Below are 14,777 nucleotides of genomic sequence, written 5' to 3'. Positions count from 1 at the left end.
TCCTCCTCTACGGCATCTAGAAAAATACAAGGGAAATGTAGGTCAAACATCTATTTTTTTTCTAATACAGAAAAATGGGAACGGCTTTAAATAGCCTTTATTTTCTCCATCATTTATAGGTACCAAATATTAATTTTATTTTTTAAGAAGAAAATAAATTCCAGGCTAAAGAGTTTTACAAGTTACAGTGATGTACCAGAATGTAGAGAGAATAAGAAAATATGACATGAAAAATAGCTAACTATGAGAAATACTGATAGGAAATTTCAAAACAATTTGAATATCTTGAGGGTTATGATAACTAAAATTAAGTTCTAGAAATCCCAGGGAAGTACAATATTGAAAGATAACTAAGAAGTGTGTTCTTGCAAACATACAAAAACAAAACAATAATAGCAAAAAATAAGTAACATTTTAGTGAGCAAACAAATCTATCTAGTTAATACATCCCAACAAAAGGGTCTTTTGCAAAGAGAAGTTTGAAGCAACATAAATGTTGCCTTCTGAAGCTGCAAATGAACTAACAGTAATGATGATCGAACATTTAAAATGTAACATCTCTCAACTAATATTAAATAGATTATTTAACAAACAATTAGGAAGGAAAGGGCATTCATTCCAGCATGGTGTTCAAAAGCAATTGACAAGACATGCAAAGTTTTCGTAAGAAAATCTTAAAGAAATCTTAAGCTTATTTGTGAAAGGTAAAAGAGAAGATTAAAAAAATTCCTCCGTTTTTGTACAAGTTGGCTCCTTAAGGTGACAGACCAGGTATAAGCAACACAAAATCCTTCTTTGGTCAAGGAAATAACTGCCTGAAAGGGGTAACTCCCTACCTCTACACCAATATCCATTTTGGATTGAAATTTGTGGGTCATAGACTGAGAGCCAAGCGTACTCCTTCTCTATTTTATCCAATGCTGTTTCCTGACTTCTAGGAAACGAACCAACACTACACTTAAATGATTCATATTCTTTCAAGCATACAATATAGAAGAGTAATTTGAATGAAAAAATGTGCAACATTTAGTATATCTTCTAGAATAGCATTGCATTATGAACTTCATTTAGTTTATGTTATGACACATGGTAAATGGTTTATCGTGTGCATATATATGTATACACACACATACACATATACATACATCTGTATCATAGATATATAATGTATATGTGTACATATACATACACACACACACATACATTTTTCCAAGAATTTTTTATTAAGAAATACCCTTTTCCAAGCATATATATATGAAACTGATATAAAGAAAAAGAAGTTTTACCCCTTCAGGATTATACTTTGCAAGCACACCATTACCATGGAATTCTTCAAGAACATCCTTTAATTTCTTTGTAGAATCTACAAAAAACAGAAAACACAAAAATTGTTTATATGCACATACTGTGGTTGTATAGCCCAGTCCAGAAAAAGAGACCACTTAAAATGTAAATAAGCATCAGCAGAAACTAAATTTAAAAACCAACATATAAAATGTCTCTTGCCATTTTTGAAAGGCTATTTAATTGGAAAAGAAATTGCAAAGAAACAAAAAGATTACTGCGTTAAATAAAAACAATACTGCTGGATAAGAAAAATAAAATGGGTAGCTAAGCCTCAATGGTGAATCCATTTAGAGGGAAGCTATAGATTTTAGTATCTTGTAGATATTTTTAAGACTTTTCTCTGTATACATAGCACAACTAAACTAAAGCCTACTTTAGTAATTAAAGCTTTAGTAAGTAAGCTTTAATTTAGCTGTGTCACATATTTTACCTTATATATGCATTGAATAACATTTTAGTTTTGTTATGTATAAATTAAAGCTTACCCTATTCAATGAAGAAACAAAGCTTAGACATATTACCAAAAGAATTATAAATTATTTTCTTCAAAAGTACTATTATTTTTAAACCTTTCATCTCATTAGTTGGTGACAAGAAATTTTAAGTTAATAAAATAATGTCATAAAAGAATTATCATCAGTATTACAATTAAAGTACATTAATATGATATGGATATATTCATTTGGTCTACTAAAATATGCTCATTATACTTATTGAAATATAATTTTTGACTTAGAAATCTCAGAATTATAATGCATTTTTAAGTTAGAAGGAAATAATACCTAACAAATATGGGTAAGTCATCTAAACATTTAATCAAGTTTGAATAATAATGAAAAATCCTCAAAATTAAAATGTAGGAAATACGTGGATTTTCCAGTTTTCTTTTATGGAACAGAGCGTGGAAAATTATTGGCTACCATTTGAATATAATTCTTGTGGACCTTCCCTAAGAGTCAGTGATACTTGGACTACCACAAAATATTTCCCAGTTCCAGAAAACTAATTCACAAATTAGCTTTTGAAACATCCTGCTAGAAAACTCTCTTATATATGCCCATTGAATACATAATGCCTATATTTTTGAATTATACTTTTACTTGGAATGTACCATTTCCTTTCTTTATATTGTAAATTCTGTGGGTTTGTGTATGTGTGTGAAACAATAAATAGATAGATAGATAGATAGATAGATAGACAGACAGACAGACAGACAGACAGATAGACAGATAGATAGATAGAATTTCGCTGTTGTTGCCCAGGCTGGAGTGCGATGGCACAGTCTTGGCTCACTGCAACCTCCATCTCCTGGGTTCAACCGATTCTCCTGCCTCAGCCTCCCAAGTAGCTGGGATTACAGGGGCCCACCACCATGCCTGGCTAATTTTTATAATTTTAGTAGAGACAGGGTTTCACCACGTTGTCCAGGCTGGTCTCGAACCCCTGACCTCAGGTGATCCACTCGCCTCAGCTACCCAAAGAACTGGGATTACAGGCATGAGCCACCATGCTCAGCCTGTGAAACAGTACTTTTAAGTGAGATAAAATTCGTGTCACATAAAATTGACTACATTAACAATTTCAAAGTGTACAATTCAGTAATTTTTAGCATATTCATGATGTTGTGCAATTATTACCACTAATTAATCCAATAATATTTTCATCACCCTGTAAAGAAACCTTATACCCATTAAACAGTCACTCCCTGTATTTTCTCCCCTCTAACCTCTGGCTATCATTAATCTATGTTCTGTGTCTATGGATTTGCCTATTCCGGATATTTCATGTAACTTGAATCATATATATGTTTCCTTTGTGTCTGGCTTGTTTCACTTAGCTTAGTGTTTTCAAGGTTTTTCCATGTCATAACATATATCAGTACTTCACTCCTTTTTATAGCTGAATAATATTCTATTATAATGAATATACTCCATTTAAAAAATCTATTTATCAGCTGATGTACATTCGACTTGTTTCCAGGTTTCGGCTGTTAAGAATGCTGCTATGAACATTCAAGTGTACAAGTTTTTGTATAAACATATATTTCAATTCTCTTGGCTACATACCTGACAGTAAAATTGCCAGATCATACAGTAACTCTATGTTTAATGTTTTGAGGAACTGCCAAATTGATTTTCACAACAACTATACCATTTTACATTCCCACCAGTAAGGTATAAGGGTTCCAGTCTCTCCATATCCTTGCCAACACTTGTTATTTTCTAACCATTTTTTCATTATAGCCATCCTAGTGGATGTGAAATGATTTGAGTCACATCTGATTAGTCATTCACTAATGACTAATAATGTTGAGCATCTTTTTATATGCATATTGGTCATTTGTATATTCTTTGGCAAAATGTCTATTCAAGTTCTTTGACCATTTTTTAATTGGACGGTTTGTCTTTTTGTTGTAGACATCCTCTGGGGAGTGTGTGTGTGTGTGCGTGTGTGTGTGCGTGTGCACACGTGCGTGCTCACGCATATTTGCTTGATGCCTATACAGCTTCCTATGTATTTCTTTTTTGGTATATAATTTGCTGGCATTTTCCATGTTGTGATCAGAGTTAATTTTTTATGTCATGTCCCTTGCTAGATTGGAGGTTGTTCTAGGGCAGAAAATGTGTGTTTTCATTTTTGCACATCTTTCAACTTTATCACAAAGTTGAAACAATAGAATTGCAATAAATATTGAGATTAAATTAATCAGAGCTATTCCTAAATGGCAATAAAGTACAATAATTGCTTCTATATATACTTTGTTAGAAACTTACACTGCAGAGAGAGACCAAACCGTATATTAAAAAGAGACATGAAGCTGACCCCTTATTCTCAAATCCTTCTTTGTGGATAAGAAGGCACTATTCTAAGTTAGCAGAACTGCTTTTACTTCTTTTTATCCATAATCGTAGATGCAACCCATACTGTGCAGACCCACAGAGACACACACACATACAGATGCATACATTCTGGAATATCACATCTCAAGAGACTATGTTTATTTTAACCATATCTTAGGCCAATGATAAAATGGAAGGTAGAGAAAACAATTTTGGTTTCTCCCACATAGGCCTGCCACACAACTTTAGAGACACTGATTAGATGGCCTTTTCGTTTCAGGTTTCTATGAGAGTAAAAAACACATTCAGTAATTATTTGTAAATGACTCAGAGAAGGGGAAAGCTCATAAAATTATTCCTACAATATTTTACTAGTGTACTGGTCATAGTTTATACTGAATATTCTTAGTAGAGAAATCATGAGCTAAATTAACAGCCAAAAACTTCTAGATATATGACTGCCCTTTCCGTGAACTAGGGCTCAATAATGACTTGGTCTGAGACAACTTAAGGTGCTCTAGTTGATATTCAGATGAATCACTATCAATTCAACTCACTGCCTCTCCAATTCTCAAGTTCCAGTTCTAATATCTTAATATCTGAAGTTTAACTATGACCTGATCTCCACTTCACAATCTAGTTTGGAAACTGGAGCATTATCTTGTTCTTATATTCCTGTCTCAATAACATTTCTTGGGCCCAGTTTCTCTAAGGCTGAGGCCCTGACTTGACCGGTCAATCTTCTAAAGATGAGGATTTGCGTATGGAACACCAGAGAGTTCAGGATATCCATAACCTTTCAACAGCATTGTTTTTACATGAATTATCTACATGTCTTCTTGGACACCCAAATTGCACTAGGTTGTGAAAATCCTACTGCTATGTTTTACCTTCTTTTGGGGGGAACACACATTTATCTTATTTGTAACTTAACTGCTTGTCCAAATTTCTTCCTATGGCCTATCACCATAAACATTCCTATCTTTTTTTATTGTGCCAACTCTGAGTTACATTCTGTCCAAAACTACATTGGGGCAGTGGAGAGGGGAAAGGATCTATAACTAGGCCTGACCTGCCTTCTAGGACAAAATAAACAGAGGAAGTTATACCTGGATGAACAGATAGTAGGACATGGCCTCAGTCATAATTCAGCTAATAATAGAGCTTCAGGAAAGAGCACAGTGACAGATACTAGGCTGAGCAATGCTGAGAAATCCAGGCAAGCAGCCAGCCAGGCAGGCAGCTGTGAGCTTGGAGATCAGTTTAGTAAATACATGTCTGTAATGGGAGAAAGAACCTGGAAGATTGGCCAGTGAAGTGCTAGGCAGCCCAGTGCTGAGCAGCCAGGTTGAAAACAGCAGGTTTAGTTCTTGGGATAAGGGAGCTGGACAGATGGGCAGCACAAAAGATTGGGTCTCCTGGAAAGCAAAGGAGGGGTATGACTTGGGGAAATTCTGAAACATGGGGCTAATTTCAGAGGTTCCTATGCTTGGCTTGACTAGCAGGGCAGGATACTTGGAAAACAACAGTGAATACAAATTACTGCCCTTTGACTAACATATCCATTTTCCCAGCAAGTAATTTAATACTATACCAATAACTACAGCTGAGACAATGGGCTGTATTTTTCATCACTGTCAGAATCACCTTAGAGCTGAAAATGGTACTGAGCATGAAAGTGGGAGGTGTTTTATTAAGCAAACATTCTTGGAATGCGCTGGGAAAGAACAAAGAAAATGTTTATGGAGAGATGAGTTGACTTTCTCCTATACTTTACCTTTCTATCACCTGCTCTGGTACTTGAGTAATTCCAGGGGCCCCCCAAAATGCACACACCCTGTGAATCTTCTCATTTTGGCTGAGTCATGTAATAAACAATGCCATGAGAGTTAAATGAGCTACATTTTAGGGATCAACATTAAATTTTTATTTACTTTACAATGTTCAGAATTTTTACACGATTTTCAAGAAAAATTAAAGCCCCTTTACATTAGTCTGAATTGAAAATAAATAAATGACTAACAGCATTTGGTAATGTTTAGAAAATGCAAATGGATCCTAAAAAGTACTACATGAAAAATGAAACACTTTTAGTTCCTCTCACATCTCTTTAGGCGTCTGTTACATCTTGAGTGAGCCTCCTTTGTGATTTTCCTGCCTCTTTGTCTCTTTATTCCAAAAAATTCAACACATACTTGTCAGATTAATCTCAAAGGCCCCATGAAGTAATGGAGAGATTTAAAGCCAGCTAGATTTAGATTTGAATCTTGGCTCCGGAATTCTTGGCTGAATGTCCCTGGGCATATTTTTAACCTCTCTATGGTTCAGTTTTCTAATATTTAAAATTAGAATAATGATAGGGATCTGGCAATACTGTGTCTAGCAAAGTGTCTGGTGCCCAATAAATCCTTCTTCCTTTGTTTCATCCTAAATGTGACTTTAAACAAATCATCACCCTTCAACAGTTTCCTGTTGCCTTTGGATTGAAGCACAAACTCCTCCTCTTGGCACCATAGGTGTGTCAAAATATGATCCAAATCTATCTTCCAACAGTTATTTTCTGTATCTTCCATATTTACTATTCAATATCCATTCATCCAATTCTGAAGGCATCCCATCATCCCATGATTTTAGAGCTCTTCTTTTGCTGATTATTTTTTTTTTCCTCAGGAATCCCTCCAATGTCAAGTGAAGTTCAACATAATGTATGGCATGGTTTATCTGTCAACTTATCCACAAAATCTCTCAGGACCTCCTCAAACACAGTAGGTCGTAACTCATCCTCCATGGAAAACCCCATAATAACTCTCTTAGAATCTACATCTGATTTGTGCATTGGGCACTAGTAACACTATTAATTATAGCTTGAGTGCATGAGCATTTTAGAGTTTGCAAAGTGTTCTATTATCTCATTTAAAATTCACAATAATGTTAACAAATATTCACTCCACTTAACACATGAAAAAATCAAAGTTAAGGAAATTATTACCTGCTTAGGATCACACAGCTAAAAAGTTTGACATAATGATTCAAGCTATTGTACATGACCCAAACCCATTCTCGTCACTTTGGAAAAAGAACAAATACAAGTTTATAATTTGGCTTAGAAACCTCGTTATTACAACAGCTAAAATCACACAGCCAAAAGAATGTACAGTAGTGATTCAAACTCCTGTACAGTAAATGTATTTTAAAAGTCAAGGCCAATAATTTTGCCACCTAAATAGTAGTCATAGCTGCTGTGAGAAGACTATCATATATTCTACTGTTAAAGCCAAGACCCAACTTACAAAATGCATTTGTCATTTTTGTAAATAATGTGTTTTTAGTGGACTGACTGTAAGTTCATTATCTGGTGTTTTTGTTTTTAACCAAAATAGTGCCATGTTTCCCACGTTCAGTAAAGATATTGGTTTTCCAGGCCAATATGATAGTTTTTACAAAGTGAGAGAGGCTCAATGGGACCATGGAAAAGTCATCTTTCGGGTCTCTCAATTCAGTGCTTTCAAAAGTTTCCTTTAAAATCTAAGCCTCCCCACATAGCTTTTTCCTCTTATCACAAAAGATATTCATGGTCTAGAAGACCTTTCCTGTGCTCAGCAAAAAAGCATTTTTTCAGGAACTATATTAACCCTGTAGTAGAGAGGGCTCTGCAACTTCAACTGTTTAAAGAGAAGATTTTTCTAATTTAAATACTTAGCTAGCATTAATGTGCAGACACATTAATGCTAAGTATTTAAATTAGAAAAATCTTTATCAATTATGTCAATGTTAAATTTAAAGTTATAATTGATTTATATAATTCAATTGTATAATTGTATAGTTAAATTGTATTAATTGTTGTGCAGACAACATAGTAGCATTCAGTCCAATGTTATATTTCATAAAGTTTCCCTTAGCTATATAGTACTTAAAAGTAGTGAAATAGTGCTTTATCTTCATCTAACCCAGTAATACTCAAACCTGGATCCATATCAGGATCATCCGGGGAGCTTTTAATATACACTGATGTTTGCGCTCAAAACACAGTGAGGCAGATTTAATTAGCCTACATCTCCATGACTGGCTAGTCATGAGGACCTTTAAAAAAGCCTCTCAGTTGAGTCTTATATGCAGCTGAGATGGAATTAATCACTGCTCTGATCCTTAAATACATGCATAAAGAAAGTGAGAGTTAATCAGCAATTTTTATCCTGCTAAATTTTCCTATGTATGAATATATATTTTGTCTGATTGCTACACGGGGAACTTCTTTTAGGGAAGAAAAAAAAAACCTCATGAGAACATTTTATTTAAAGATTTGTTTACTCTCACCTTAGGTCACAATAGCAAAAATAGCATTTTGGAATCCAGCAGAGAGATCCAGAAAATAATATTGTCATTAAATGAAATTCCCCAAATGATATGAAAGAAGTTCTACTTAGAGCCAGCAGCAGAAAATAAATACCTACAGGACTATAGAATAAGAGATTTAGAGAACTAGTCACTACTAAACAGAAGTTTTTATCTACTTGTGTGAGAATTTTCATAAAAGTACAAAGATTGAAAAAGAAATATGGAACTATTGTTAAAAATAATAACAGCCATATTGTAGCAGTTTATATGCTATTTGAAATCTATACACTTGGATTTTTTAAAATCCTAAAAATAATATTCTGATGATACTGCTACACTGGGAAAAGCTGTACAAAAACCAAACCCTCTGTTCAGGTCTTTGCTCCAGGATCACTACAGGATTCTGGGAAAATCCTTTAAGCTGCTCTGAGTGCAAGTCACTCTCTACCTGTTCCTGCTAAGCTCTTGGGATCATTGTTAGCTTAAAAAGATAATGGGCATAATATCTTTGAGCAAACTGTTATACATATAGCAATAAGTATTTCTACTTACCAAAAACAAAAACTAGTTAATTCCAAAATGACTACAGATTTGAGAATATGAAGACAATTTCCTTTCTCCTTTTCATATTTATTATCATTGTTAATCCTCTTAAACATCAGTTTTTATTAACTCTTCCTTGTATTTGCTGGTAATTTTTACTCCTTCATCTATCTACATCTAATGTTTTGATGTATGAATCTAATCCAATGCCTTGCACAAAATGTTTGTAAGAGTGATTTTTTTTGATAGACAAATATCTGCTAATTTAGCCAGCAACCCTATCCAGACACTAGGAACCTGTGAAATAATTTCCACCTTTATACATATTTTATTGTGTAGAAAATACATTAAGAAAAAGAGTATACTTGCCTTCGAGCCACTCATCTATACTATAACTAAAAACTTCTGTTGAAAACATAATTGCTAATTAAGAGATATTATTAGGGACAGAATTGACTGGTGAGGACCAATAGTGTGCTGGTAAATGTTTAACAACTGTTCAGGATGTGAAGGGTGCTTACTGTAGTGTTTGCCAATTGCTGTCTTGTAAATATTTCCACCATGACAATTTCAAGCCTCCCACATGACATCATTAATGTGGAGTTGGGAAAGAATGCTAACATTCAGCTCTGATAAGCAATAATTAATGAATCAATCTATATGTGATTTTTTTGTGCTTTAGAAACAGTAAATAGGTCTTTAAAGACAAATCTGGAGATAAAGAACAGAAATAAAAGCCTGCAGCTATGACTTCTTAATCATTCTTTCAAATATACTCAAGCCACCTATTGAGTTTAGAACAAGTACTGTTCTAACTATTGGAATATATCATCGAACAAAACAGAAAATATGCCTAATCTTATAGTTTGTATTCTAGTGCAAGAAGATAGATTACAAACATAATACATTACTAACACATTCTTATATCAATGCAGTATAGAGATGTGATTGCATGAAAGTGTTAGTGGTGGAGTAGGAAAGGTGAATTATTTTGAAAGTAGAGCCAAAAGAATTTCCCTATTGATTGGATATGGGTTGTGAAAGTAATGTGTCAAGAGTCCCAAAGTTGTAGATTTGAGCAATTGGAGAGATAAACTTGCCAATAACTAAAATGAGGAACACTGCAGATGAAGCATGTTTGGAATGGGGAGTCTTCAATTTTAGTTTTAGGCATTTTATATTTGATAAATCTATTAGATATCCAAGTGTAGCCATTAGGAAAGCAATTATTTATGAGTGTGGAACCCAACAGAGAAGCCTGGGCTGAAGAATGAAATTTGAGTATAATTTCTATATAAACAGTATTTAACTGAATGACATCACATGTATAGTGATTGTAGATAGATAAGATAGCAAGGACTGAGCTTTGGAGCACTCTGCAGGTCAAGTACCTGGAAAAGAGAGGCAATCTGCTAGGAAACTAAGAATGAATGCCTAGTGAAATAGCAGGAATACCAGGAAAAATAATGTATCCTAAAAGCAAAGTGTCATGTAATATCAAGTTAAATGAGGAGCAGATTTAGCAAGACTTTTGAGTTTAGCCAGAAGGAAATCATTTGTGTCCCTTTCAAGGGCTGTTTCAATTCAGTAGCTGGGGAAAAATAAAACCCAGAGTGAGTTTAAGAGAAAATATGATGAGAGGAATGGGAGGCAGCAAATATAGGCAACTCATTCAAAAACATTTTTTTGCCATAGAAGGAAAGAATTTGGGCAGTAGCTAGACTGCAAGAAGTGAAGGCAAGATATTTTTTTTAAAAAAAAGAGAAAAAATAGCATGCCAATAGAAGTTATTCAGTCAAGAGTGAAAAAAAATAAAAAATTAAAAAAAATTTTTAAACACCCACTAGAAAGTTGTCCTTTAGTGGGTAAGAGAGAATGCAATCTTCTTCACAGCAGAAGGTCTGGCTTAGAGTGGAGGCATGGACAGTTTACCTAAGTAGGAAGGCAGATTGACAAATGCTGCTTAACTAACATTCACTATTTGTGGTGACATCATTGCTATTGGTAAGTGGATATAATAATAATGTTTTCTTTGTCCTTAGGCTGGGATTAGTAGCTGGTGCATAGTATATATTCATTGACAGTCAGCCCTTATCATCATCATCTGTGCCATCAGGCTTAAGCTAAGCTCTGGGGATTTCATTTTTCTATAACCTTAATTTCAGATTATTCACAATTTTCTGAATTTTCTTTTACATTTTCACTAGATGCTTTTAACTTCCTCTCTTTAACCAACAACTTGAATACAATATAAGATGTCTTAAAGTTATATGTAAAATATAAATTGTATATTTTTTTGTGTTGGAAAATTCACTTTTGCAGGCAATAGAATTAAATGCAGACATTTTATGTGTTTAAATCAAAATGTTTAAGGAAATGCAAGTATGAGTTACATTTTTGAATGTGTACATTAAAAATATTTAAACCCACGCTAGTTCAGAAGATGACAATTTCATTTTATTTATTTTTTTAAGTTCTTATGTGGGTTGCAAAACACTTACAGAAACCAAACATTCTGGCAACAATTCTGTATTCTCTAGTCACAACACTAATAACATCCTGTTTTAAGACAATACAAAATCACTAAAGTTTCCAATTAGTTTCTGAACATAAAAAGTTTCAGCTCTCTGTACACTTACCAACAAACACAATATTAGGCAATGTGGAGAAACCAAAGTCTATTTATCCTGTGAGCATATACATTTTAAGGAATATTATTTGCTCACATACATATTTTAAAGAACATAAAACTCCAAAATATTGTCCCCAAATCTTACATTGAGAACAAAACTCAGGAATGTGTCATATTTACCTTGTGGCTTTATGCATCCACTCATCTTTATGGTATGTCAGGAGGCATGAAGCTTTAATGTGAGAAGGAGGCTATAACTAACTGGACACATAATTAAATGTAGTTGAAGAATTTGCTTCCAGATCTTGGCTCTTAGATGATCTACAGGATAGTCTTCTCACAAAGTAGACCTTCATTTTCTATTTCTAATACTTCTAAGAAACAATACTTAAGGACTCTTCCAGCTACAGCATTCTCTGATTCTTTGATGGTGCATATCTCCAGATACTTACTAGAACTTGCAGCCCCACATCTCCTAAACATTCCCTTCCTAATATTCCTCTCTAATTTTCACTCCTCTCAATCCCTACCACACTTTTAAACAGCAAGTTTACATTGAGGAACTTGCCAATTTCTAATCCCACCACCAGGTAAACTGAAAAATACGAGGAAGGCGAAGAAAATATTTCAGTTCAGAAAGAGATAATTTTCTAGCACGTCAAATTCCCCAATGGTATCAGTACCTCCAGTGATATTGGCACTGGTGTTATATTTCAGGAATATCTTCAGAATTATAGTCATTACTCTAAAAATAATCATTTGATCAAGCTCTCTAAAAGTTTATGTTGACTGTATTAAGCTGTGAACATTGCCTACAATGTGACAATCAATCTTTATATTTTTTTAAAAATTTAGGGGAGGAGAACTGACTGGAGTCAAAATACTGCAGGTATGCATATTGTTTCTTAGTTCTGAAAATCCCTGTGAAATAGTATTTAGAAGGGAAATCTATAATCTTGATTTGTACAAAATGGCACCTTTCACAATCTATGTTCTTACATTGGAACACTTGTTATAATAAACTTTGTCATAATTTGCTATCAAATTAAAAAATACCTGTTCAAATACTAGCTAAATGTGTAGGGTATTTTAAGCGAGATGATTTATGATGTATCTTAGCTGTATTTCAGACATTCATCTGGTAAAAACAAAGCTACCCCTACATTGTTTAAACATTTTTAAAGATAAAGAAAGAAGAAAGAAAGAAAGAAAGAAAGAAAGAAAGAAAGAAAGAAAGAAAGAAAGAAAGAAAGAAAGAAAGAAGAAAGAAAGATTTTGTAAAGGAGTTTAGTTACAAAGCCAGTTTGAGATGGTTTTAGAGATTTATAGTCCATGCAACATTGCACTATATGAAAATCAAAGATGAGCGGTTCCAATGTGTAAGGCTGCAGCAGTCTTCAAAGTGAATTGCAGAATTCCTTTGACCGATGTGCTTATATGACAAAGAACATTCTCAGTCATGTTGATATTGGGATTTTTGTTTTTTTAACAAGCACCATCTCATAAATTCATTTAGTAATGAAAAAAAAACTGTCAAGAACATCAAACATAAAATCTGCCAAAGGAAAGTGAACACTGTTTATTTGTTTCCTAGGGCTGCTATAAAAAGTTACTACAAACCTGGTGATTTAAAACTGCAGAAATTTACTTTTTCATAATTCTGGAGGCCAGAGGTCTGAAATCAAGGTGTCAGCAGAGTTGTTTTTTTCTGCAGGCTCTCATGGAGAATTTGTTTCACGCCTCTCCTCTAGTTTCTGGTGGCTGCTGGAAATCCTTGGCAACCTTTGGCTTGCAAACTCATCCCTCCAAACTCTGCCCTGTCGTCACATGATCTTCTCCCTTTCTGTCTTTTACATTAGGCTTAGAGACTATCAGAAATCCAGGATAATCTCATCGTGATATATTTAATTTGATTATACTTACAAATCACATTAAATGTAAATACAAAAGTAATTTACATTACTTTTCCCAAATATAAAGCTACCTTAACAGTATCCGGGGGTTAGGATTTGAACATATCTCTTTTAAACGGGAAACTAATTGAACTCAGTAGGCAAAACTTTAAAGGTGATGTTCAATCAAATCTTCTGTGATGCATAGCCCTAAAATCCTAACGGAATTTTGTAAAATTGTTATGTGGTATGTTCATTTAGGGCCTCTGAGAAGCCTTAAGTTGCAACAAGCTGGTAGAAACACCTGTGAAGGATAAAGAGGAGTAGGAGTAGGCAAGGAGCACCTTCAGACTGTGACGCTGGTCTAACAGTAGCGAGAGGGGACAAGAAGTTCAAGGATCCAGTTGCAAGGCTTCATACTGTGGTATAGCTCTGAGAATGTCTCCACTAGACCAGTGAGGGGTTCTCTAGCAAACATCATCCATTGTTGGGATTCTCTGTTATAAAGAAATGTCCTGGATTTACCATCACAACTGCCTTTGGTCATTGCCTGGGAGCAGTCCAGGGAGAGCATGCCTCCCTGTCAGAACTGTAGCAAATCTAAAGTGTCATGCCTAAATGAAGAATAGATAGTCAAAGCTCATGAGAGAAGTTGTCTGTAATCATTCATCAAAATTCCAAGAAAAATTGAAGAAGGAATATTTTGCAAATACAGTTCCTTTGATATCTCTAGGGAATTCTAGAACATATGATATGATTATGACATGAATGCATCACACACTCTTCCTATCACCTGTTACACTGACACCAGGAAAGTGAATGGAAGGAGATATGGAATGTGAATTTTAATCCTCCCATTGTTGCTGTCTATGGCATCAGCTGATAGTTGATAATGGACAGCTATTCATTTCCAGAGTCAAAACAACCAGGAGGAAATCATCCATTGTCTCCTTGTATTTGGACATGGCCAGAACTCAGGCATTTACTTTCTGCCTTTCTCACCCCTCACCAGCTCCCTCCTGCTCATCCTTCCCCTTCAGCAAGCAGCAGCACTGACTACATCTTCCAGCATTCTCTTTTCACCACTGTACCTCAATTGGGATACCTTCAATGCTTTAATTTTCGAAAGAAACAAAACATGACTTGTCTCCTATGTTGCTTTGTTAAGAGTTAATTCTATTCCTTGTG

At 34.4% G+C, this 14,777-nt stretch overlaps 1 protein-coding gene across 14 annotated transcripts in view; it reads right to left on the bottom strand.

The window, feature by feature from the left end:
* DGKB (diacylglycerol kinase beta) overlaps positions 1–14,777 on the bottom strand; it is a 738,724-nt gene that overhangs the window by 587,027 nt on the left and 136,920 nt on the right. For all 14 annotated transcript variants that reach the window (XM_054495969.1, XM_054495971.1, XM_054495977.1 and 11 more), the window contains one exon: positions 1,287–1,363. In XM_054495969.1, coding sequence (XP_054351944.1) covers positions 1,287–1,363 — 77 coding nt within the window. The remainder of the gene's footprint in view (positions 1–1,286; positions 1,364–14,777) is intronic.

The sequence above is a fragment of the Pongo pygmaeus genome, chromosome 6 (genome assembly GCF_028885625.2).
Source record: "Pongo pygmaeus isolate AG05252 chromosome 6, NHGRI_mPonPyg2-v2.0_pri, whole genome shotgun sequence".
Lineage (NCBI taxonomy): Eukaryota > Metazoa > Chordata > Mammalia > Primates > Hominidae > Pongo > Pongo pygmaeus.
The sequence above is the reverse complement of the archived record's forward strand: the minus strand, read 5'-3'. Positions and strand labels throughout refer to the sequence as shown.